Here is a 22,229-nt window from a genome sequence, read left to right as displayed (position 1 = left end):
GAATTTTTCTGAGCTTACTGTATCTTTATAGACTAATCAATAGTAGGGCTTCATAATACACAAAAAAAATTATATTTGCAATGTGATATGAGTCCTGACTTAGGTGAAATTCCCTTGAAAATATAAATATAATTTACAGAAACTTGCAAAAAAAAATTTAATTATTTCATGAAAATATAATACATTTCATATTAAAATAAATTGTTTATATTTTGTAAATATTTTTATTTTAAAAGAATTCTCTTTTTCAGATTAGACATTGTTCAGGAGTTTCCCTGCAGCTACTCGTCCCTCTTTTATGCATCTGTTTAGAAATAAATGTTCAAAGTATTCTTCTGCATTAAAAGGAAAATAATTAAATGTGATTTTTTTTCTGGGGTCTGCACCAAAGACACGTGTTTTCTTACTCTTATTCATCTTGAATATAACTTAAAGGCCGTGGCATCTCTGCAGCACAACAAGGCTTTTATAATGGTATTTTGTGACATTTTATTTAAATTCAAAAAGTTCAAAAAGTTAAATTCAAAGGTATTGCACTTGGCTTCATTGCGAGCACTTGGCTTCATTGCGATTTTGTCAATATTTCGATCAGTTGTGCAGCCCTAATCAATCAATTAAAGTAATTTCGAGTTGCATCCCTACAAATGATGCATGATTTTAACATTTCATCTTCAGTCATTTTCATGCAGCAGTATTACTTTTCAGCCAGTAGATGTCGCTGCACACAACAGTGCACATCCTGCAGTGATCAAACTGAGAGCTCCCTCGCTATTTCACGTGTTAACCCTTTGGAACCTGGATCGACATCAGTCTTTTTGTGCTGAGTAAATTGATTTGCTTTATTTTGCAAACATGGGAAAAAGGCAATGAGCAACTTGGCAAGAACTTTCTGGAAAATGCAAAAATAAATAAATGTAATAATAAATGCAAAAGTAAATGAATAAAGAGATGTGACAAGAAAATTACTTGAAAAAATATTTGTGGGTAAAGGGAAAAAAAAATCCAGAAAACTATATTACAGTTATTATTATTATTATTATTATTATTATTATTATTATTATTATATTATTATTATTATTATATTGTTATTGTTGTTATTATTATTATCATTGTTATTGTTATTGCTATTATTATTATATATTTGAAAAATATTATAGAAAAAGAAATTTCTTTTTTTTGCACTCTCTTCTTGTCACCTTTTGTTTTGTTTTTTTACTTCCCTTTTTTGTGCTTATTTTCAGGTAATTTTCTTGTAACATCTTACTACTTTATTGCTAATTTTGGCGACATTTTGTTTTAAGTTGGTCATTGCTTTATTTTCATTTTTTTCCCAAAAGAAATCAAGCCAGGTTCAGGGTTCAAAGGGTTAATTAAGAGGAAGTATTGTTTGCGGGTAATAATTAGTTTCCGGGGTAAAGTTTATATTTTTGAAAGTGAGCTCATGTTGCCAGTTAACGATGTGGCTCCACATTTCTTAACTCGCCTGTGTAATTAAGACTCAACTTAACTTTCTTTGTGTTTAATCATAAGAAAAATCTCTCGTGTTTGAATATTTCGACTTTTTTGCCCTTGTTTTACACTGACTTTGTAGAAATGCGTCTTGAAATGAGTGTGTGCCCTGGTTGAAGGTGTGTGTGCTCCTCGCTGACCCCCCCTCCTCCCCTGCAGGCTGAAGTGTGTGGAGCCTGTTGTGGTGTTTGATGATCTTTCGGGAAAACACGTGTAAACATGTGTGGACTGAAAAGGCCCATCAGAGAGAGAGGGGCAGAGTTTCTTTCTCAGCGGGAAGTCTGCGCAGCTTCACAGCTTCCGAATCGCCTTTTTTCTCACCTAATGAGCCACTCGCCGGGCCGCTGATAAGACCGCAGACAAAAGGGCTGGTTAATGGAGTGGGGGTGGCTAAAGGAGAAGAAAAGATTTGTGCAAAAAGAGGCGAAAACAGAGCTCACCTGAGCAGGCGAGCATCGAGTTTGGAGCTAAAAGGAGATAAACAGAAAGGATTTTACGCACAAGTTTTACGCACAAAGCGTGGCGCGGATTTAAATGTCTGATGGTGGTGGTCGCGGTGCAGTGAGGTGGATCATTTTTGCTGAAGACACTCCGGTGTGTGTGTGTGTGTGTGTGTGTGTGTGTGTGTGTGTGTGTGTGTCTGTGTGACCTGAGGCCCGGTGCTTTCCTCCACAGACGTTTTGGGTAGAAAATGGAGTGTGTGCCTTTAAGGCGCCCGACTGCCTGTCGCTTTCTGCAGCGGAGAGACTGACGCCCTCTGGACACAGTGGACAGTTGAGCGGCGGCAGAGCACCATCCTGGAGGATTTCACACAGAAAACAGCCGCTCTCACTCTCCAAAAGAAACGTCTCGGACTCGTTAACAGCGTTGTGGTGAGTTTAAACCTCCGTCTTTCTTTGCTGTTTCGCTGTTTTGAGTTATCGTGTCTTTTGCGGCTGCGCGCGAGTGAGACAAAGTTTTGGTTTTTGCGATGAGTCCAAAAAAAAAAGAAAGAGGTGAAGAAACGCGTTCATGACTGAGGGAGCTCATGTTGCTCGCATGTTTTCACTCATGTGAAGCGGAACAATGTGCAGCAGAGTGGTGAAGTGTGAAAGCGGAGGGTTACACAGACTGAGCACCGTTTGGAAAAATAGGTGAAGGAAACTGATGTTGCCAGATGTGTGTGTGTGTGTGTGTGTGTGTGTGTGTGTGTGTGTGTGTGTGTGTGTGTGTGTTATCCCACTGCAGTAACGTGAGTGAGTTCTGGCTTTGAATGAAATGTGACGCAGGTCTTTTAGAAATGTGATGTTTACATGTCAAAGTCTGCATGACAAAGTTGAGATCTTCATTATAACGTTTTAACCCTTTGAAATTTGAGCAAATTGGTTTGTTTTCCTTTAAAAACACAAGTAGAAGGCAGTGAGCAACAGAACAAGACATGACCCAAATATCATTAAGTAATCAATAAAAAAAAGTGAAAAACCAGAAACCTCAAAACAAGCAATAAAAAAGAGAGAAGTTAAAAAAAAAGACCTCAAAAGTACCGAAAATTGAAAACAAATTAAAAAATAGCCAAGTATACTTTTTAAAAGTATTTAATCATAATTATTCTCAATGTATCTTCGGGGATATTATTCCCTTGGCCTGTTTTTAATTTTTATTTTTCTTCTTTTTCTTAAACTAAGTTTCAGGTCATTTTTTACTAATTTCTTGCAATTCGTGCTGCAGTTGCACATTGCCTTTTCTTATGTTTTCAAAAGAAATCAAATTGCTCAGGTCTCAAAGGGTTAAATACATTTCCATCTTGTTTTTGCTGCAGCCTCTATGACATGAAAAATTAGATTTCAGATATTCCAGTATGGGAACAAAACATCCTGTGCAGTTTGATGCATACAGATAAAGAGAATTCAGGTAAATCCCCAAATTTTGTATTGTTGAGCTGCACACTTAAAGGCTCTTTTACCAAACTCAGTTCGAACCCCGTAACATGTTCTTTAACCAATTTCAATTTAGATTTAATACCGATAAACTTGATTTTTTTCTGAATTTGGTGGCTGCAACATGTTCCAAAAAAGTTGGGACGGGAACATGTTTACCACTCTGTGACATCGTCTCTCCTTTCAAAACAAAACTCTGAGCGTTTGGAAACTGAGGACACTAATTGTTGAAGCTCTGAGAGTGAAATTCGTCCCTGTTCTTGCTTGATATTTGATTTTCGTTCCTCAGCGGAGCGGGGTCTCTGTTAGTGTGCCACATATTATCAGAGGGAGTCAGGTCTGGACTTTAATACAAAGCCACGCTGTTGTAACACGAGCAGAAAGTGTCTCATTGTCTCGCTGGAATTAGCAGGGACGTCCTTGGAAAAAAATGTCTGGATGGCAGCATATGTTGCTCCAAAACCTGTATGTAGCGTTCAGCATTGACGGTGTCTTTACAGATGTGCAAGTTACCCATGATGCCATGGGCACTAACACACCTCCAAACCATCACAGGTGATTTGAACTTTGCACTGATAACAATCTGAATTATCCATGATAGCCAGCAACAGTTTGAAATGCGGACTCGCTGGACTAAAGCGCGCTTTTCCAGTTTACGTCAGTCCGTCTCAGATGAGCTCAGGCTCAGAGAAGTCGGAGCCGTTTGTGGATGTTGTTGATTTTTGGCTTTCACTTTGCTTGATTGGTTTGTAGATGCAAGTAAAGGAGATTTACTGACGCTGGTTTTCCAAAGCGTTCCTGAGCCCAATGTGGTAATATACTTGATGCAGTCATGTTGAATTTCAGCGCAGTGCAGTCAGAGAGGTCAGAGGTCACGGGCATTCAGTGTTGGTTTACAGCTCTGCCGTCTATGTTTAGAGATTTTTGTGCGTTCTCCAAATCTTTTGATTAAAATGTAGATGTAATCCCTCAATTCTTTGCAATTGTGCTTTGAGAAATGTTCTTAATGGGGGTCGACTGATATTGGTTTTTCAGAGCAGATACTGATTATTAGTAATTAATGAGACCGATAACAGATATTTAGAGCTGATATGCATCAACAATAAGAATAAAAATATTTCTGTCAATATTTACAGTTTGGTATATAACAAACTCCAACACAAAACTTCATTTAAATGCCTTTAGCAAATGTTTAATCAAAACTAAAACTTTCATCATCATACACAGCAAGTTCCCTGCAACTTTTTTTTATAAAGTCAATTAAATTAAAAATGAATAAATAACAATAGCTCCCTCAGGTTTAATAATTAAAATTTCCTCCCATGCTGACACTTTCTTTGCCTGCATTGCAGAACGCCTTAATTCCACCTTAATTCATTTTATCGGCAATCTTTAAAATAAAACAGAGATACAAATAATCAACAAAATATCAAATTTCAGCCCCGATAATCAGCCAGGCCAATAATCGACCCCTAGTTCTTACACTGTTTGCAACAGTTTTTCAAAAATATCGGTATTCGCTCTGAAAAACCCGTATCGGTCGACCCCTAGTCAGTATTTCGTTATATCATCAAGGATATTGTTATTGCAAAAATACCCCCAAATATCATGATATTATTTTAGAGCCATATCCTCCACCCCTTGTCCCAGTTTATTTGGAGTTGGGGTTGTAATATTTCCATAATGCACCACTTTTTTCGCCGTGTTATCCGTGATGCACCGCCTGCAGCTCCTCACGTTCGCTCCTCCTGAGGAATGTCAGTGATGGACTGTTTATTTGCTCTGGTCTCTGAGGTCCCGTCCTGCGTCCTGTGTGTTGATGTAGGTGTTTCCAGTGCCGTGCTGGTGAGCCGTCAGGATGAGGCCTGGTCAGCTGATCCTCCCCGCCGCCGCCGCTCTCCTCTTCCTCCTATCAGGACTGTCTCTGACCTCCGGCTGCAACAAAGCCCTCTGCGCGAGCGACGTCAGCAAGTGTCTCATCCAGGTAACGCACGCCGAGCTTTCACGCTGTAGTGGTGGATGTTTCATGTTGGGTTGGGAATAACTCCTGTATAATAACGCCTGTCTGTCTCACTATCAATCAACCCCAACTTCACCTAATTTTAGGAACTGTTAGTTATTTATGAGACGGAGAGGGTGGTGCAAAACGTGGAGGCACTTCAGATCATTTTTGAAGCAGAGATGAGGGAGTGATGTTTTTATATTTGAGTTAGGGAAGGGATATTCAAGTTTAAACGGTCGTGTTTAGTGTTTTTATTAAACAGGGTTCGTACAGTCATGAAAAACCTAGAAAAGTCATAGAATTTGCAAATAGGGATTTCCAGGCCTGGAAAAGTTTTGGAAAACTAAATATGGTATTTACCTTTTGGAAAAGTCATGTGATTCTGCTTCACAAACCTGTGTAATAACTCGTGATGTGTTCAAGAACTACCCGGAAATTTGAAAATACAATGATATTTTTTTTTTTAAATTACACTTTCTGGCTGTGATAAATGGTCATTCTGCTGATTTTTTCTTAAAGAATAGAAAATAGTCAAAATGGTTTCTTCAAAAATTTCCAAAAATCTAAATAGATAAATAAGTAAAAACAAAATAACAAGTTTTCTTTGAAAATCGCAAATAAAAAATAAGTAAATAATTTTTGAAAAGGCCAAAATTTTAAAGAAAAAACTCTCCCTCCAAGCCAGTGAACCAGTGGGTTTGGAAGGCATGTTGTCTTAAAAAAACAGCCGTAAAATAACATGTAGATATATATAACATAAAATACATGTGCGGTCTTTAAAATTTGCCTCAAAATCCTTCAAAAGTCATGGGAATGTTTTTGGTAAAGATGCGTATGAACCCTGTATCTTCAAAAATCCCGTACAGTGTTCAGAAATCTTCACAGAGAGCTCTCCTTGCCTTCGGTTACTTTGTGGCTGCAGACAGATAATTTGATCTGCTGAGTGCTGAAGTCATGAGGTTTTTAGATCAAAGTGGGAAATGTCTCCGTGAGTGCAGCCAAGTTCAAGCTTTTCATCCGACGGTGTTACAGCTGTTTTCGTGTAAACACAGATTTTTGTTTCTCTTTGACAAGAATGCAAATTATAAGTCGTCTGCAGCCAGAGTCGAGTTCAACTTTAGAGCAGTCCGAACTTTAATTTAATACCATTTAAATCAGCATTAAACTGGCAGGACAGACTAAAAACTACACAAGGAAACATGTCTCTGCTGTTGTCGAGGAGCTCTGCCAGTTTTGTGCAAACGCTTCACATAAAAACAAATCTCCAGCCGTAACCAAAGTCAGGTTAATATCTGTCCGAGATGGAGATCTGGAGCGGAGAACAAAGATGGAATCTGTTGTGAAGAATGCAGATACATTCCTGCGATAAGACGAATTAAATCTGGAAGAGAAGTTTTCCCAGAGCGAGCGGCGGACGAGCAGCAAACTGTGCAGATTCATGCACACCTGCGGCCGCTTGCACTAAACACCTCAAGTTAAGATTTTCCTTTAAGTCTGAGTTAAAGTTACCTTAAATTACAATCAGATGCACATCCTCAAGTCATCTCCTTTATGTATCCATAAAATGTTATTAAGTATTTAAGATTTTCTCCTTTTCTAGGTCTTATACTTAAGGAATCCCTAAACTGTTGAACAAAACACCTCAAGTTAAGATTTTCCTCAAAGTCTGAGTTAAAGTTACCTTAAAATAAAATCAATTGCACACTCCCGCGACTGAGAGAACCCAATAGAAACACTATAAATCTGACTTGACTTGACTTTTTTGGTTACAGTTTCTTCCCAATTTTGGTTCTTCTCTTCATTCATTTTTCCGTTTTAGTTTTTAATATCAATAAGCCAGCTTTGTGAGAAAGTAACTGTACCACAAGCGAGTACAAACACAGAAAACTGAAGGTGTTTTGTCAAACTGGTCGCTCTGCGAACCGTTTGAGAGCAGGGTGAAACTGCTCGGTAGCGCTTTTATTTATGTGAGACTTTTGTTGACTTTCCAGCATCACTTTCCTTGTGTCACTTTTTCCTTCACGTCTGAAGCCCAGTGAGGGCCGGAGAGGTGTCGCCCCCGACATAACACACAGTCTCATGGATTTTTGTTATTTTGAGGGGAAAACATGAAGAAGAGTGTCTTTCAAACACCTGTCGAGTGAGGCAGCTTGTCCTCTGTCCTGGTGTGTGTGTGTGTGTGTGTGTGTGTGTGTGTGTGTGTGTGTGTGTGTGTGTGTGTGTGTGTGTGTGTGTGTGTGTGTGTGTGTGTGTGTGACCTGCCGTGTGTTTAGCGGCCCCGCCTCTCTCATTAACATCTTTTTAAGTACTGTGTTTAACCTCAGTGGCCATTTCACCTGTTTGACCTCCGCCGCTGTGTGAGAGTAAACTGCAGGGTTTTCTTTTGCAGGTCGCTGAGGTAGTCTGTATTTTTGGGATTTTTTGGGATTTGCTGATGGGTCTCTATTGTGGTGCTTCACTTCACTAAGAAATCAGCTCACAGCGCTGGGCCAGCTTTACTTTAGTGCTTGAGATTCCTAAATTGCCAAACATCAGTTGGGACACAGTCCGGGTCCCACTTTGCCTCCTTGTCCTCTTGTCTTCTTGTCACTGTCCCATTTTGACAAAGTAAACCTATACTAAATTTTATGTTGTGTTTTACTTTTATGATCGCCGATAAAATTAATTACTGAAAAAGTGTTTATTGCACTCAACCAGCACCAGGGAAGGCAGTGTGCAAAACATGCAAAACAAATGCGTCAGCATGGGAGGAGCTTTTACTGTGTAAAACCTCAGGGAGCTATTTTTATATGATGTAGAAAGTTTTGATTTAACATTTGTAAAAAGCATTTAAACACAGTTTTATAACAGCGCCGACTAAAGCTCTGTGTAAAAGGGACAGCCAGTGAGACGGGATCGTGGGCGGATGAGTGACGTTTTGACGCTGTTATGTGCGTGAACCACCATGTGAAATTTAAAAAGCGGCTCGCAGCAGTTTGCAGCTAACTCAAAGAAACAAAACAGCAGTTGTAAATGTCAGCAAACTGGGAAAATATTGAGATTCAGGAGGTCCTCACCCTCCGAGCGGAGGACGAGATCAGCAGCCAGATAACACAGACGGATATTTTCATTTTATGACGAGAAAAAGAAAAAACCTTCATTCTATTTGAAAAGCTGGAACTAGAAACTAGGACCTTTTTTCCTCTTAATAAATGATTTAACCAATTATTAAAAGGATGATTATTCATTTTCTCAATGAATTAATCAGATGTTTCGGTGCTTCAGATGCCACTGTTTCAAAATTTTAGTTGTCTGATTCACATTTTGCAACCTGCCTGCAAATTTAACATTTTAAGTAAAAGATTGGGGAAAAAAAGACTTTAAAAAAACAATCAGTTTTCACAGGAAAAAGAGTCCCTTGTTGATCTTTTTTTACAGCTAAGATTACATTTTTGGCACAAAGTCATTTTGCTTTTTATAGAAGGAAGGTAATATTATTACAAGAGCTTCTGCAAACATCCTCAAAACATGCAACCTCTGCTGATCCCATAAAAACACTCAAACGCTCCTTCTGGTTTCAGCTTCTGTACATTTCAAACTTCCTGCGCTCGGCCGAGCGTTTGTGTTCGCTGCGCCTTCTTTACTTCAGGTGGCTTATTTCGCCTGATGAATCATTGCAGCTCTGCAGCTTCCGCGACCCCGCTGACACCGACTCGCTAGCTGTCAGAGGCGAGAGCGATGGTGCGTGTGCCGTGAAGGAGAAACTTTTCCTGCCGCTCTGTGGAAGCTCCATGTTGCTCGTGATTAGTGGGATCTGCCGGCCGACGCTCGCTTTTACGCTCTGCTGCCATCTCAAGTCATTTGTCTGAATTCCCCAAAACCCCCCGAGGGTGGGGGAACATGAGAGGAGGGAGGGGAGGCGGAGGTCAGGAGGAGGTGTGCGTCTGTTGGGGGAGGTTGGCTGAGGGAGGCGTACAGTTTTTGGTGCGGACGCTCTGTCCGGGCCGGGCTGTGGAGCAGGGTGGGGCAGCAGATTTCAAAGTGAACGCACAGCAGCGGTCGCTCGGCAGGACGAGGCGGCACATGTTCACTTTCTCTCCAGAGTCTCTTTGTCTCGCTGCAGCTGAGTTTTCACTGATTACAGCAGTTTCCGTGTGAGAGCGAGGGGACGCCTGACAGGAGCGCTCAGAGTCCCCCGGATAACCTCATCCAGGAAGCTGTTGTTTGTAGGGTTACAACTACGATTAATCTTAATTTTTTTTACGATTGTTTATTCTGGAAAATGTCAGAAAGTAGTGAAAAAAATACCCATCACAACTTTCAAGATGATGTCTTTTAATTGTTTCTGTTACCACCAACAGCCCAAAACACAAAGAGATTTAATTTCAAGACAGAGAAAAACAGAAACAATTTCACATTTGAAAAGCTTAAATTAGAGAATATTTGCCATCTTTTTGCTCGATAAATGTCGGACAGAGTTATTACAAAATAAGGGCTGTCAGATCATCAGCCTGGCCGATTATCGAGGCCGATATTTGGCGTTTTGACGATTATCTGTATTGGCTTTTTATGATAGATAGATAGATAGGTACTTTATTGATCCCGAGGGAAATTTAAGATTTATTTGAAAAGTCAAGGGTAAAATTAATTAAAAAGTGTGTGTATTACACTCAAGCAACACCAGGGACGACTGCAATACAAGAAATGCAAAGAAAGAGTGAGTATGGGAGGAACTTTTACTTTGTAAAACCTCGGGGAGCTATTTTTATTCATTAATTTTTATTCAAATGAACTGAACTTTACACAGACAGTTGCAGGGAAATTGCTGTATTGATGTTGAAAGGCATTTAGACAAAGTTTTGTGTTCTAAATTTTGACAGAAATATTTTTATTTTTTATCGCCTCGCAGCCTGTCAGGGGCCAGATTTGGCCCGCAGGCCGTAAGTTGAGTATCACTGACTGAGATGTAGACTTATTACTCTTCTCATTTTATAGGTTAATCTTTGCAGAAACATGATTGAGTCCACGTTTAGACGAGAACAGCCCTTTACGTTTAAAACATAACATTGTGAAAATGATCCTTGTGTAGACGGATCCCCCCAAAAAACCCCAAAAACCCGCTTTAGTATGCATGCCAGGCCTGTAGTTGGCGCGTGTGTGCGATGTACGACCCTGACGTCACGGTTCTCACGGTATCTGCACATCGCCGGTTTACGGCAACAGAGGGGGTTGGGTCTCCAAAAGATTACACTCTGGAACCTGGTTTCACAAATTTGCATTTTCAGGCCCCCAAAACGCTGGCCAAACTGCAACAAAACCTGAACATTTCATGCAAAAACTGTTGCGTGTAAACTGTTGCGAGTATGTTCGAACATGTTGAAGTATTTATTTAGAGGGATTTTGTAGACATCCAAGATGTGTTCAGAACCGTTCTCTCACTCACTCACTGTTCTCTGTGTGGTGTGTATTAAACAGTAAACTATATCGGGAATCACAAGATTTCGGACACTGTGCTAGAATTTTCTTCCTCTGGAAATACACGACTGCATTGCATTGTGGTATACGGGAGTAAATTGTAGTGGATGAAATTAACAGCTGAGAACTTAAACACTAAATAGTTTGAAACACAGATCCAGACTTTTGTTCCTGTTTCCAGTCTTTATAGCATAAAGACTAAAAAACCCCTAACTTCGCTCCATGTCTGTTGAAGGCTCTTTTATTTCCATGAAATGATTTAAAAAGCGTTTTCTGACTGGTGTAATGTGAGATGCATGTTCCCCTCCTGGGGCAGCTGTTTAGTTTTCTTCTTCTTCTTCTTCTTCTTCTAATTCCACCTCTGAGAGTCATAATTACTCCTGGGATCAGATCCTGATCAGAGGTTTGGGGACGGAGAGGCTGGTGATTAAGCGAACTGTGTGTGGTTTTGCAATCCCTCACTTGGTGAGTCATTGGAGAGTCTTTTATCATCGCCGAGACTGTTTTTGTGCAGGAAAAGGCTTCTGCGACGATTTAAAGGAGGAGGAAAAATAGAAAAAGGGAAGAGAGGGAACATGACGGAGGCTTAACGGAGAAAAAAACACAAGGGAGGGAAGGAGGGGGAAAGTGTGCAGCCATGTTCTGTTCTCCAGGTGTTTTCTTCTCCCTCCCTCCCCCCGTTTCTCCACCTCCCTCATCGCGGTGACCTTGACTTGGAGGAATGTGCTCCCTGTTCTGTATCAGGAGAAAGCCGAGGGGGGAGAGAGGAACTCACCCACTTTTCAACCCCACCTACACGTTTGAGTTTGGTTTCCCTGGCTGTCTGCACGTCCCCCGAGACGAGCCGGAGTCGAGGAATGAAGCTATTTGAGTGTTTTTAGGAGAGTTATGGGATCAGCAGAGGTTGCATGTTTTGGGGATGTTTGCAGAAGCTCTTGTAATAATATTACCTTCCTTCTATAAAAAGCAACTCGAGAAGCTCGCTGCTAGAGCCTTTTTCTGCTGCGTTGTCAGCCTTCGTGTATGAGTCGCGTTAACAAAAACGAACCCAGTGAACCTGATTTAAATGTGAAAAATTGAGAATTTACAGGATTGTTTCATTATAACAGACTTTTCTACAATTTATCTTCTCTTTTCATAACAAGGCATGATGTTTTATTTTGTGTATTTAACCAGGAATAGTACAGCAGCACAAAGAATTAGCACATAAAAGAGCAAGTAAACCGGAAACACAACAGCAAAAGTTAAAGAAAACAGAATAAAAATTCACACACAAGCAACAGGCAACAAACACGCAGTGCATACAGCGTCCAAAATGTCCCCAATCCTGTTTCTAAAATCTCCCGTGCTGATAAAAGAGTCCAGTTTAAGTCGACTCTGCAGCTGACGCCAAAATAACGGAGCAAAAATGCCAAAAGCACTTTCACCAAAGATGATTTATTATTTATTATTATTATTTATTTGATGATCCGTTTGGTCCCAGAACATTTTGAAAGTTTGAAAGTTTCCACAGGATTAAATAATTTTATCCACATTCGGGTTAGTGAAGCGCTGTAAACGGAAGTTAGCTGCTCGGCTCGCTGAAGTCTTTAGCGCGCTTCCTATTTGGGTCCAATGATGCGAAACATTTGCATAATTTTGCAGCTTTAAATTCTAACTTTTTTTGGATTCAGACACCACTGAGCATCTCTCACATCATTCAGAATTCAAAGAGTTATTTCCGTATAATAGACTACAGTCTTTATTCTGTTTAATAACAAAGTGTGCTGTAAAGCAGCTGTTTGTGGAAATTATGTTTTTATTCTTGTTTTAGTTGCTTCATTTTTTAACTGTATTAACTGTTTGCTAGTTTCATCTCTATAAAATTGTGTATTTTATTAAAAAAAAAATAAAATCTTGATCTGCAAAGTAACAGTAGCTGTCAGATCAATGTGGTTGATTGAAAAGGACGATATTTACCTCTGAAATGTTGTGGAGTGAAAGTAAAAAGTACAACTACCTAAATTTGTACCTAGAGTACACAGTAACATCAGAGCCTCAGCTGCAGTCTGAGAAAATTCAAGAAAACAATTTGAATAGTGTGAACTTGTCAGAACCTGCTCCGCTCATGAATGGAAATACAGCCGAGGTTTATTATTTTTCACGCATGCCTCGTGCTGTAATAATTACTGTGCATGAAGCGAACCTGCTGTTTCTCTTTGTGTTGATGTTTTAATGGTTCGTCTGCTGTTTGTGCAGAGCGTGTAAACGCCGTGTTGTGTCTGCGGGATGATTTCTAACACTGATGCTGCTGCACCGATCAGACCTGGATCTGTTATACACACAGATATTCTTCATTTCATTCTCTTTTCAAATTTATTCTCAGGTCATTTTCTTGTCAACTTTTCCAAAGTTCTTGCAGTTTGTAAATACACTAAATAAAATAAATTTAAAAAGTTAAAACAAACAATAAAGCTAAAGAAACAAGCACAACAAACAAACAAACAAAATGAATAAATAATAAAATAAAATTGTAATCTTGGAATTTGTAAAATAAAATTGAAAAAAATAATATTAATATTGTTATTAATAATAATGATAATATTTCTAATAATAATGACCTCAGTTTTCTTGACATTTTTTTCCAACTTATAAAATTATTATTAATATTATCTAATAACTTCTCTCTTTAAAACTAATTTTCAGGTCATTTTCTTGTCACCTTTTTCTAATTTCTTGCTATTTGTGGGACATCTCTTGCAAAGTTGCTCATTGCCTTTTTAGATATTTTTTACCAAAAGAAATCTAAACAATTTGCACAGGTTTTAAAGGTTTAAATGCATGCGAAATGTGTCTGAATGCAGCAGAAGACAAGTGATGTTCCAGGTTTCAAACAGTTAGAAAATTGCATTGTTTGAAAAAAAAAGTATCAGCATCATCTTCCATATTTTGGAAACAGAAGTGTTGAGGATCCGTGTTAATGATCACTGGCTGTGTTTTATAAGTTGCTGTTGTGCTGATGCATGTTTCTGATGTGTGTGTGTGTGTGTATGTGTGTGTGTCCTGCAGGAGCTGTGCCAGTGTCGTCCGTCTGACGGGAACTGTTCGTGCTGTAAAGAGTGCATGCTGTGTCTGGGGAACCTTTGGGAAGAGTGCTGCGACTGCGTGGGTGAGTGCAGCGTCTCCATTTATTAGCAACATATTTCAAAGGTGACAGCAAAGTTAAGTCAGCGTATCATTTTGGACGTTGCTGACGTTTCGCCCACGCTCTGCGACGACTGTTGAGCTGAACATCTGAAGAAGAGATCAGTGCCAGCAAAGACTGCATATTCAGTGTTTGTCAGGTTTGTTTTGGACATTTAAAAAGGAGGTGTAATTTAAACTTTAAATCTCAGGAGTGAAACTGAATTTGATTTCAACTTAATGCACATAACTGACTTCTGATTTAGTTTCCTGAGTTTATCCCACATGTTCATCATCTGGTGCTGCTGCGGCTCGTTTTCAGCTGCCACTGAGGCCAAGAGTTAATTCGTCATAGCTCCCACCCAAATATCAGCCGGTGACGAAGACTTAAACTTTTTTACGCCTCCGCGTCAGTGATAGCTGGACTGAGGCATTCTGTGTTCGGGTTAGACCTCCATCCCATACTTTTGAATGTAATATCTCAAGGATATCTTTTGGGAATTTCCTCAAATTTGGCACAAACATCCACTTTGAGTCAAGGATGAACTGATAACATTTTGGTGCTTATAGTTTGAAGGTCAAGGTCACTTTGATGTCATCTGCCTCATTCTTGTGAATGCAATATTTTAAAAATGCCTCGAGGGAATTTTTTCAAATTTGGCACAAACATCCACTCATTGAACTGATTAGAGTTTGGTGATCAATGTGACCTCATGGAACATGTTTTTTTTTGGCCATATCAACAATTCATACGCTAATTATGATAAAATTTTAGGATAACTTTTAGAATTTGTCAGAACATGACAAACACTTGCCAAACAGAACATTTCATTATAATTAAAATAATGTCAATGAATGAAACCCTAAAAAAGACAAAATAAAACCTGCATGTAAAAATAAAACTAAATCTTTAAATGGATAAAATCCACTTGATGACATAGTAAAAGTAAGATAAAATAAGGAAAAACATTTAGTGTAAGAATGCATAACATACAATAGGAAATAAAATAAAACCTACTGACATCATTAATAAAATAAGCATTATAATAGTGTATAAAATGCATAAAATCAAGGAAAATCTTAAAGATGTGTAGGAGTATGCAAGTGCAAAGCAGTTTTTAGTTTTCTTTTAAAAAATAAAATATGATAAATATAAATATAAGTTAAATACAGATAAGTGATAATGCTGTAGACAATGAGCCGTATAATTGATCATACTGTGATTGCAGCATATTTAAAGGATTCTGGCACTAATCTCTCTCCATACATGTCACACCTCGGTCTTGCTAATCTCTCCGTCGCCCGGCTGCAGAGCGCTCTCTGCCAGTAAAACCAGGCCGTGGCTGTAACGCGTTTGACAGCTGAGACGCTCACACCGGTTTAAAAGGAGCCAGTTTGTTCAGAGTGTCGCTGCTCTGATACAAGATGAGTGTGAGGAGAGGAGAGCCAGATATCCGAGGTGCCTCTGAGGAGCGAAAACGTGAAGGTTAATGCAGAGCAGAGCCGAGAGGGAGCACTGTTTACCGGAGCGCGGGAAATTAACGGAGCGCGGGAAATTAACGGAGCGCTGTCACTGCGGAGCAGCACCTCCACATGTGGACAGGAAGTGTCGAGGTCCTCCAGAAGATCAAAGGATGAAGGAGGCGGAAGAGGAAGGAGACGAGGAGGTCGACCCGCTCAGATGAACTTTGACTTTCAGCCTCTCGGCGAGGTGCGGTGGGGGTGTAAATCTAAACAACCGGATTTGTGAAATAAGAAAACATTTGGTTGGTTAACCACTTCAAACCAGAAAGGACGGCACCAGGAAAGATTTTAGATTTAAAGATTATTTTGCATCGAAATGTTAAAAAGAAAAACAAAAACAAAAAAACACAATACAATGATCTAGAAAAAACGGTTAAAAACTATTTAATTTTGAAAAATATTTTTTTCATAGATTTTATGATAATTATAAATATAGCTCTCTGAACATCTTTAACTAGCTTTTTAAAATAATATTTTTTCCAAATCTACTAATTTCGTGCAATTTGTGGGACATTTCTCTTTGATTTTTTCCTCCATGTTTTTGAAAGAAATTGAACCGATTCGCTCGTGGTTCAAAGGTTTAAATATTTGTGAAAGGAGTCCGAATGACAGCACCAGAAAAGTGACATCGATCCAGGTTTTCTCTTTAATTTTGGCAGAGTTTTCTTAGTTTTAAGAATTTAAAGTGTATTTCATATGAGGAGAGCAGAGTACATTTTGCATTTATTTTTAAATGTTTAATTTTGCATGTCATTGTATTTTGTGTCTTGCTTTGCATGTCACTGTGCATCTCCTTGTGTTTGTTTTGTGTCTCTTTTTAAATGTTTAACGTCTCATCTTGCTTGATGTTTAGTTTTGCATGTCTCTTATGTCTGGTTATTTTGCATCTTTTGTTTTCTTGTTTTACGTGTTTTTTTTGTGTGTTTTGCATGTTTTTGTTGTCATTTTCTGCATTATCCTGGTTCATCTTTTATTATTATTATTATTATTATTATTATTATTATTATTATTATTATTATTATTATTATTATTATTATTATTATTATATTACTCAGTGAAGGGGGGCACTGGAGGAGGGCTGAGCCACCCTTGGTTTCCCCGCCGGCTCCGCCCCTGTAAACCAGTAGGCTCTCTGATCAGCTTTGACGGACAGATATTACTGTTGTTGCTGACAAGGAGGCTTTATTAAAACGCTTTCATGTGGAACACAAATACAAGAAACTGACACAGAGCGCTGAACTCGCTGCCGCCGCCGCCGCTGCTGCTGCACAGATGTTTAGTTTTCCTCCTATACAGCATTTTACAATACACTGAGGACGGCCTGTAGCTTAAAGCTCAAATATATTTCTCATTTATATGTTATTTTTTCTTATAGCGCTAGCCTTATGACCACTTTAAGTAAGTTTCCACTCTAAACATGTTGTCGGTGCCAAATGCTGCACTTTGAAGTGTGTATCTGCGAGTGGTTAGAGCGGCCCAGTGGAGGAGCGGTGGGGAGAGGACAGTTTGTATTTTAGAGGAAGGGAGGAGGAGGAGGGAGGACACGGAGGGAGGACCCATGTGTACGCTTTATCTAAAACAGCTGTTCTGGCTCTGCTTTTAGCGTTGGTTTGTAATCCAATTCCTCTGTCAAACTCCGTTCCCCATTAAATGATTTACCCATTAGCCCTAATTCACTTTGACTCATTTGAAGGGTTAGGAAGATCCTATCAGAGGATGTGGGGACTTTGTCGGGCGATTACTACCGTGTTTGGGAATTAAATGAAGTGTTAAAAGGATCTTAATTGAGACGAGATACTCTTGACAGCTCTGTGGTTTTGCAGAACTGCTCCTGTGAGTTGATATCATATGTGAAACCATTTAGCGATGAGACGATGTGCTTGAAGAGTTAATTAACAAAAGAAAAACATTTCGTGCTGTCAAGACATGCAGATAGTTTGGGATTTATTTGCTCATCTTTTTAGATTCAACCTTTGACATTTCTGCCTCTAATCCAGTCAAGACTAAAGTGATCTCTGAGCTGTGTTGTGTTAATGTATCTGTGATTTTGGGGATTTAATGAAACAAGAGGAGTTCAAAAATATATATTGGAAGTTAGGTTTAAGGCTCATTTATACTCCCTTTATGTACAAAAATAGATTCATCGGTTTCAGATGTTGTAAACGTCACTGCCCTAATGCGTCCATGCCTCCTGTAGGATAGCTGATACAGCCAGTAGATGGCGCTAGAGGGCGGAGTCAAAAATTGATTGATTGAAATTGAAAGAGGAGGTTAGCATCGCACTGGTTCCCTCGTCCAAAAACCTCATGGGATCTTTAAAGATGAAAGTTTATGATACTTACACGTTTTGTTCAGCGTGATAATCTTCACAGATGAACTCCACTTTTGTGTGTTTAGAAGCATAAATGAAATCGCCAGAGGCAAAAAGCTATTGTTAGGCTAAAAACGAACTACATCGTGATCGCACGACTTAAACATCACCACTACAAACACTGTAAAAACAATCGAAAATATTATAAACTGATAAATGTACAAGTTCGAGCACGACTTTGTAAAGCTGTAAAGGCGAAAAAATGGGTATCTGTGTCCAGTGTGATGACGTCTGATGTCCCCGACAAACACTGTAGTCCCATTTAGCCACTTATTAGAAAACACCTTTTTTAAGACAAGTAAAAAGTTCAAAAATTGGGTTTAAGATGACGTATTTTATGTTGCAGAACAAAATGTCTCAATAGCTTTAGCCTGTGTTAACCACATACCTTATTTAAGGCATTTTTCCAAAAGCGAACTTCCACGTTTTACGACTCTTTACTTCACCATTATATCATTTTTGCTTTAAACAAAAGAGTTGCCCCCTGCTGGCCATTAGAAATAATGCAGGTTTAAAGCAGTTAGCACTGGCTTCACTTTTCAGACCAGAAATAACGTCTTGCCCTGAGTGTAATGCAGGAATATCAGTGGACTTTGGTGTTTTACACACTGTGTTTAAACTACATTAAAAAAAAAAACACTGAGTTTTTACAAGGATATTATAAATATATTTCTTTAGTAGAAAGTAATGAAAACTGTTGACAGTGATGCCTGAATTATTCAGAGCAAATGATGTAATCTCAAAACCTGTGCGAACAAAACAAACTTTCCGCATGGCTGAATAGAGACAAGCAGTTTTGTAATTTTCATGAACTGACCCTTTAACCCTGTAAGGCCTGGACCATCATCAGTTTTCTTGTGCCTTTTGCAAGCATTAAAACCTCTGAAACTTAAAAAAATAAAGGCAACAGGCAACTTGGCATAAGGTGCCTGGCAAATGGAAAGAAATTAGGAAAAGGTGACAAAAAAAATAACCTGAAAATGTGTTTTTTGTTTTCTAAAAGGAGAGCTAAAATTATTAGAAGGGGGAAATTTTCAAAAAATGTGATAATAATATTTACATTTTTAAAATCATGTCATGGAAATATGCAGTGTTTGTATATCAGCACTTTTTTCAAGTCATTCCTTTTTATTTATTTTTGGTTTTTTTTATCTTTTCTGTGCTAATTTTTAGGTCGCTATTCATTTTTATTTATTTATTTTTACAATTTTGAGTAATTTCTTGTCAAGTTGCTTATTACCTCCTAATGTTGAAAAAACAACAACAAAAAACCCAATTTGCTCAGATTTTAAAGGGTTAATGTCTGTTCATCTTTTCCTGTCAGGGATGTGTAACCCCAAGAACTACAGCGACACTCCGGCCACGTCGAAGAGCACCGTGGAGGAGCTGCACCGTCCGATCCCCTCGCTGTTCCGCGCCCTCACGGAGGGCGACGCGCCCATCAACATGATGGTGGTGTCCTTCCCCGTCGCCGAGGAGCTCTCCCATCACGAGAACCTGGTGTCCTTCCTGGAGTCGCTGGATACTCAGCACCAGAACGTCTCCGTACCTGGAAACAGCATCCACGCCAGCTACGACACTCAAGGTAACGCTTGAGCTCTGACGGATTATTTTAGCACACGGAAACTTATGTTTATCCATTTACTGAAAGCCCACCTTAAAAGGAAGTTTGAGATTCAGTTTCAGCACAATAAGCTTAAAAAAATGTTGTGGATGTCCCCAAAATAGACCCATGACCTGCAGCTGAATGTATTTACTAAAGTATTGTACTTACTGTAAATATAATTTTATTATTTATATTTTCTACTACTTTATACCTCTATTTTGCTACATTTCAGAGAGAAATTTACGTTTGCGACATTTATTTAAGGATTATTTCATAGATTATAATCCTACAGAGAAAAACATTTACAGTATGATGAATTTATAGAATATAAATTATATGTTTTATTATTCATTTATTTATTTATTTATTAAATATTTTTATTGAGCCAAAGAGAAATCTACATACATCCTCTTATGTCAATGCTCATTTCAATTTAAATAAAAGCGTTTTGAAATAAGTTTGAGGAAATAAACCGGATGATGTAGAAAGTAGGATTGTATTCTCTGATTAGAATAGTATAAAAAAAAAATAGGCAATTAACTTTTATTTATTTTCTTGTTTGCATACTGTGATCTTCATTTTATTCTATTAAAACTAAAATCCATTTTTAGTTTTTTTTCCAAAAATCAAAAGGTCTTTATGTTCATGTATTTTGTATGCGTTCATTTCGTCAATATAAACCAATAAAAAGACAATTACAAAAACAAATAGGCAATAAAAATGAGAATTTTTTTCTCTCAAAATGAAGGAAATAATATTTAAATAATAATTTTTTAAAAAACTTAAGCGCAGACAGTCTTCAAATCCTAAAGATTTTAGGGGTCATGCATGCGAATCTTGAGATAGAAAATTCACTTAAACAATTATGTCCTCAGTTCATAAACGCTTACTGAGTTTTTTATAAGAGCAATGATGATGTAACGCAACAAAAAAGCTCCTGTACCAACTTTTTTGGTTCAGTATGAGTTTATATTAAAAAACAATATATTATTATATTAAAAAACTGGATAATATCCAAATGAATATATGCAGAGCCCTTTAAGAGTCTATATTATTTGTCTATTCTAGTGCACTAAATATATGTTGAAGAGGATTTTCAGATAATTGTTTTTATTTATGTTCTCAGTTTTTTTTGGGAATCTGGCTGGTACGCAGTTCTCTGGTCCCGTCAGATTTTTCATTGACATTTCTGCACACTCACTGAGACCCGTGGTACTAAAATCAGACCCAGCCCAGAGCTGAAGTCGACTACAAAGTCTTGAACTCAGACCGGTTGGGGTTGGGTCAGATTTTCGTAGTTTCAGGGGGGCGGGCTGCCAAAAAGACCTCTAGCTTAGGGATTTGAAAGTGTTGTCCCGCTGCCCGCAGTTTTATTTTCATTTGCGGGTGTTTTGGCTGTCTACCTCTAAGCCAGCACTGTTTGCTATAAAGACGCGCTCATATTGAGAGCGTTCCCACAGAGCCGAGCAATTAACTCATTAAGCTCACCGACACATATGGTCATACTTAGTTGCAGCAAATTAATTTCCCCCCCGAAGTAAACGCAGGAACATTGAGGGTTGAAGGTAATTACTTAAAAATGCTGCTTGTTGTTGTTCTGAAAACCACGTTTTACTGGATTTGTGACTCACATTGGGGTTTTTTTCCTTTTTATTTCAGAAAACATGTGCACGGTGGTCTACTTTGACGACTGCGTGTCTATCCGTCAGTGTAAACTATACTGTGAGTCAATGGGAGGATCCAAGTACCGCTGGTTTCACAACGCCTGCTGCCAGTGCATCGGACCCGAGTGCGTGGATTACGGCAGCAAGGCTGTGAAGTGCATGAACTGTCTCTTCTGAAAAGTGCGGGCACATATTGGTACCAAATGTCTGGGCCATACCAGAGGACTGAGGGCAGAGGAAACTATGACTGTTATGTGTTAGCATTCCTCAGTTACCTTGTAAAATACCCCGGACACCCCTCCTCCTACCCCTGCAAATCGTTTTTATTCTGCTGTTATGTTTCACTGTATATTTTTAGATATGTTTTCAATAGTGTTTTTTACTAGAGGTGTATATGAATAATGTATTTTTGCAATTATGGTCTGCTAAATCCCAGTCTTGTGCCAAATAAAGAAAAGTTTGGTGACATGGACTGTTTTGTCTCACAGAAAGGTGTCTGATCTAAAAGGATAACCCTTTTTTCAACATTTTAGTGTCTATAAGAGGAATGACAGTTTTGAAATTTGTCCAGTATTGAGAGAGACGCAAAACAGGCTGCCATGTAACAATTCGAGGCATTTGTGCACCGTCAGTGTACATCAGTGATACTCAATTTATGGCCCAAGGGCCAAATCTGGACCCTGATAGGGTGCTGAGTGGCCCCCCAACCATTTTCTAATTCAGGACAAAAATCAAGTGATTCACACTGGGAATTGTTTTTGTAATTTTAGTATAATTAAGGTAATGAGGTGCATAAAACTGCATCAAGTAGAGCTTTTTATTATCGAAAAAATGTCCTAAAATTGGAGAAATTTTGTGACTGCCAGCTGTGGTGCTTTCGCTCAATACTGGATCAGTTTCAGAAACTGTTGTTTCTATTAATCACTTTTATACAAAATCATGTGGAAATATGGTCCCCATTGAAAAAAATATCAAATTTACCTTTTCAAATATATTTTCTTCTTCGGCTGTATTTTCCTTA

General features: G+C 38.6%; 1 protein-coding gene across 1 annotated transcript; it reads left to right on the top strand.

Annotated features, from left to right (window-relative positions):
- Positions 1-1,456: 1,456 nt before the first annotated feature.
- twsg1a (twisted gastrulation BMP signaling modulator 1a) lies at positions 1,457-21,680 on the top strand. The gene is made up of 6 exons (XM_088085818.1): positions 1,457-1,628; positions 2,185-2,381; positions 5,251-5,409; positions 13,930-14,029; positions 19,263-19,523; positions 21,204-21,680. The coding sequence occupies exons 3-6, from the start codon at positions 5,284-5,286 to the stop codon at positions 21,383-21,385; spliced, it is 669 nt and encodes a 222-aa protein (XP_087941944.1). The 5' UTR covers positions 1,457-1,628; positions 2,185-2,381; positions 5,251-5,283; the 3' UTR covers positions 21,386-21,680.
- Positions 21,681-22,229: the final 549 nt, after the last annotated feature.

The sequence above is a fragment of the Plectropomus leopardus genome, chromosome 12 (assembly GCF_026936395.1).
Source record: "Plectropomus leopardus strain MGB_pleo_1.0 chromosome 12, ASM2693639v1, whole genome shotgun sequence".
NCBI classification, from domain to species: Eukaryota; Metazoa; Chordata; class Actinopteri; order Perciformes; family Serranidae; genus Plectropomus; species Plectropomus leopardus.
Note: the sequence above shows the minus strand (reverse complement) of the source record. Positions and strands in the feature narration are given on the sequence as shown.

Coding starts and splice junctions, on each gene's coding strand:
- twsg1a (XM_088085818.1), top strand. CDS start 5,284: ATGAGGCCTGGTCAGCTGATCCTCCCCGCCGCCGCCGCTCTCCTCTTC. Junction 5,410..13,929: donor TCAGCAAGTGTCTCATCCAG/GTAACGCACGCC, acceptor TGTGTCCTGCAG/GAGCTGTGCCAGTGTCGTCC. Junction 14,030..19,262: donor AGAGTGCTGCGACTGCGTGG/GTGAGTGCAGCG, acceptor TTTTCCTGTCAG/GGATGTGTAACCCCAAGAAC.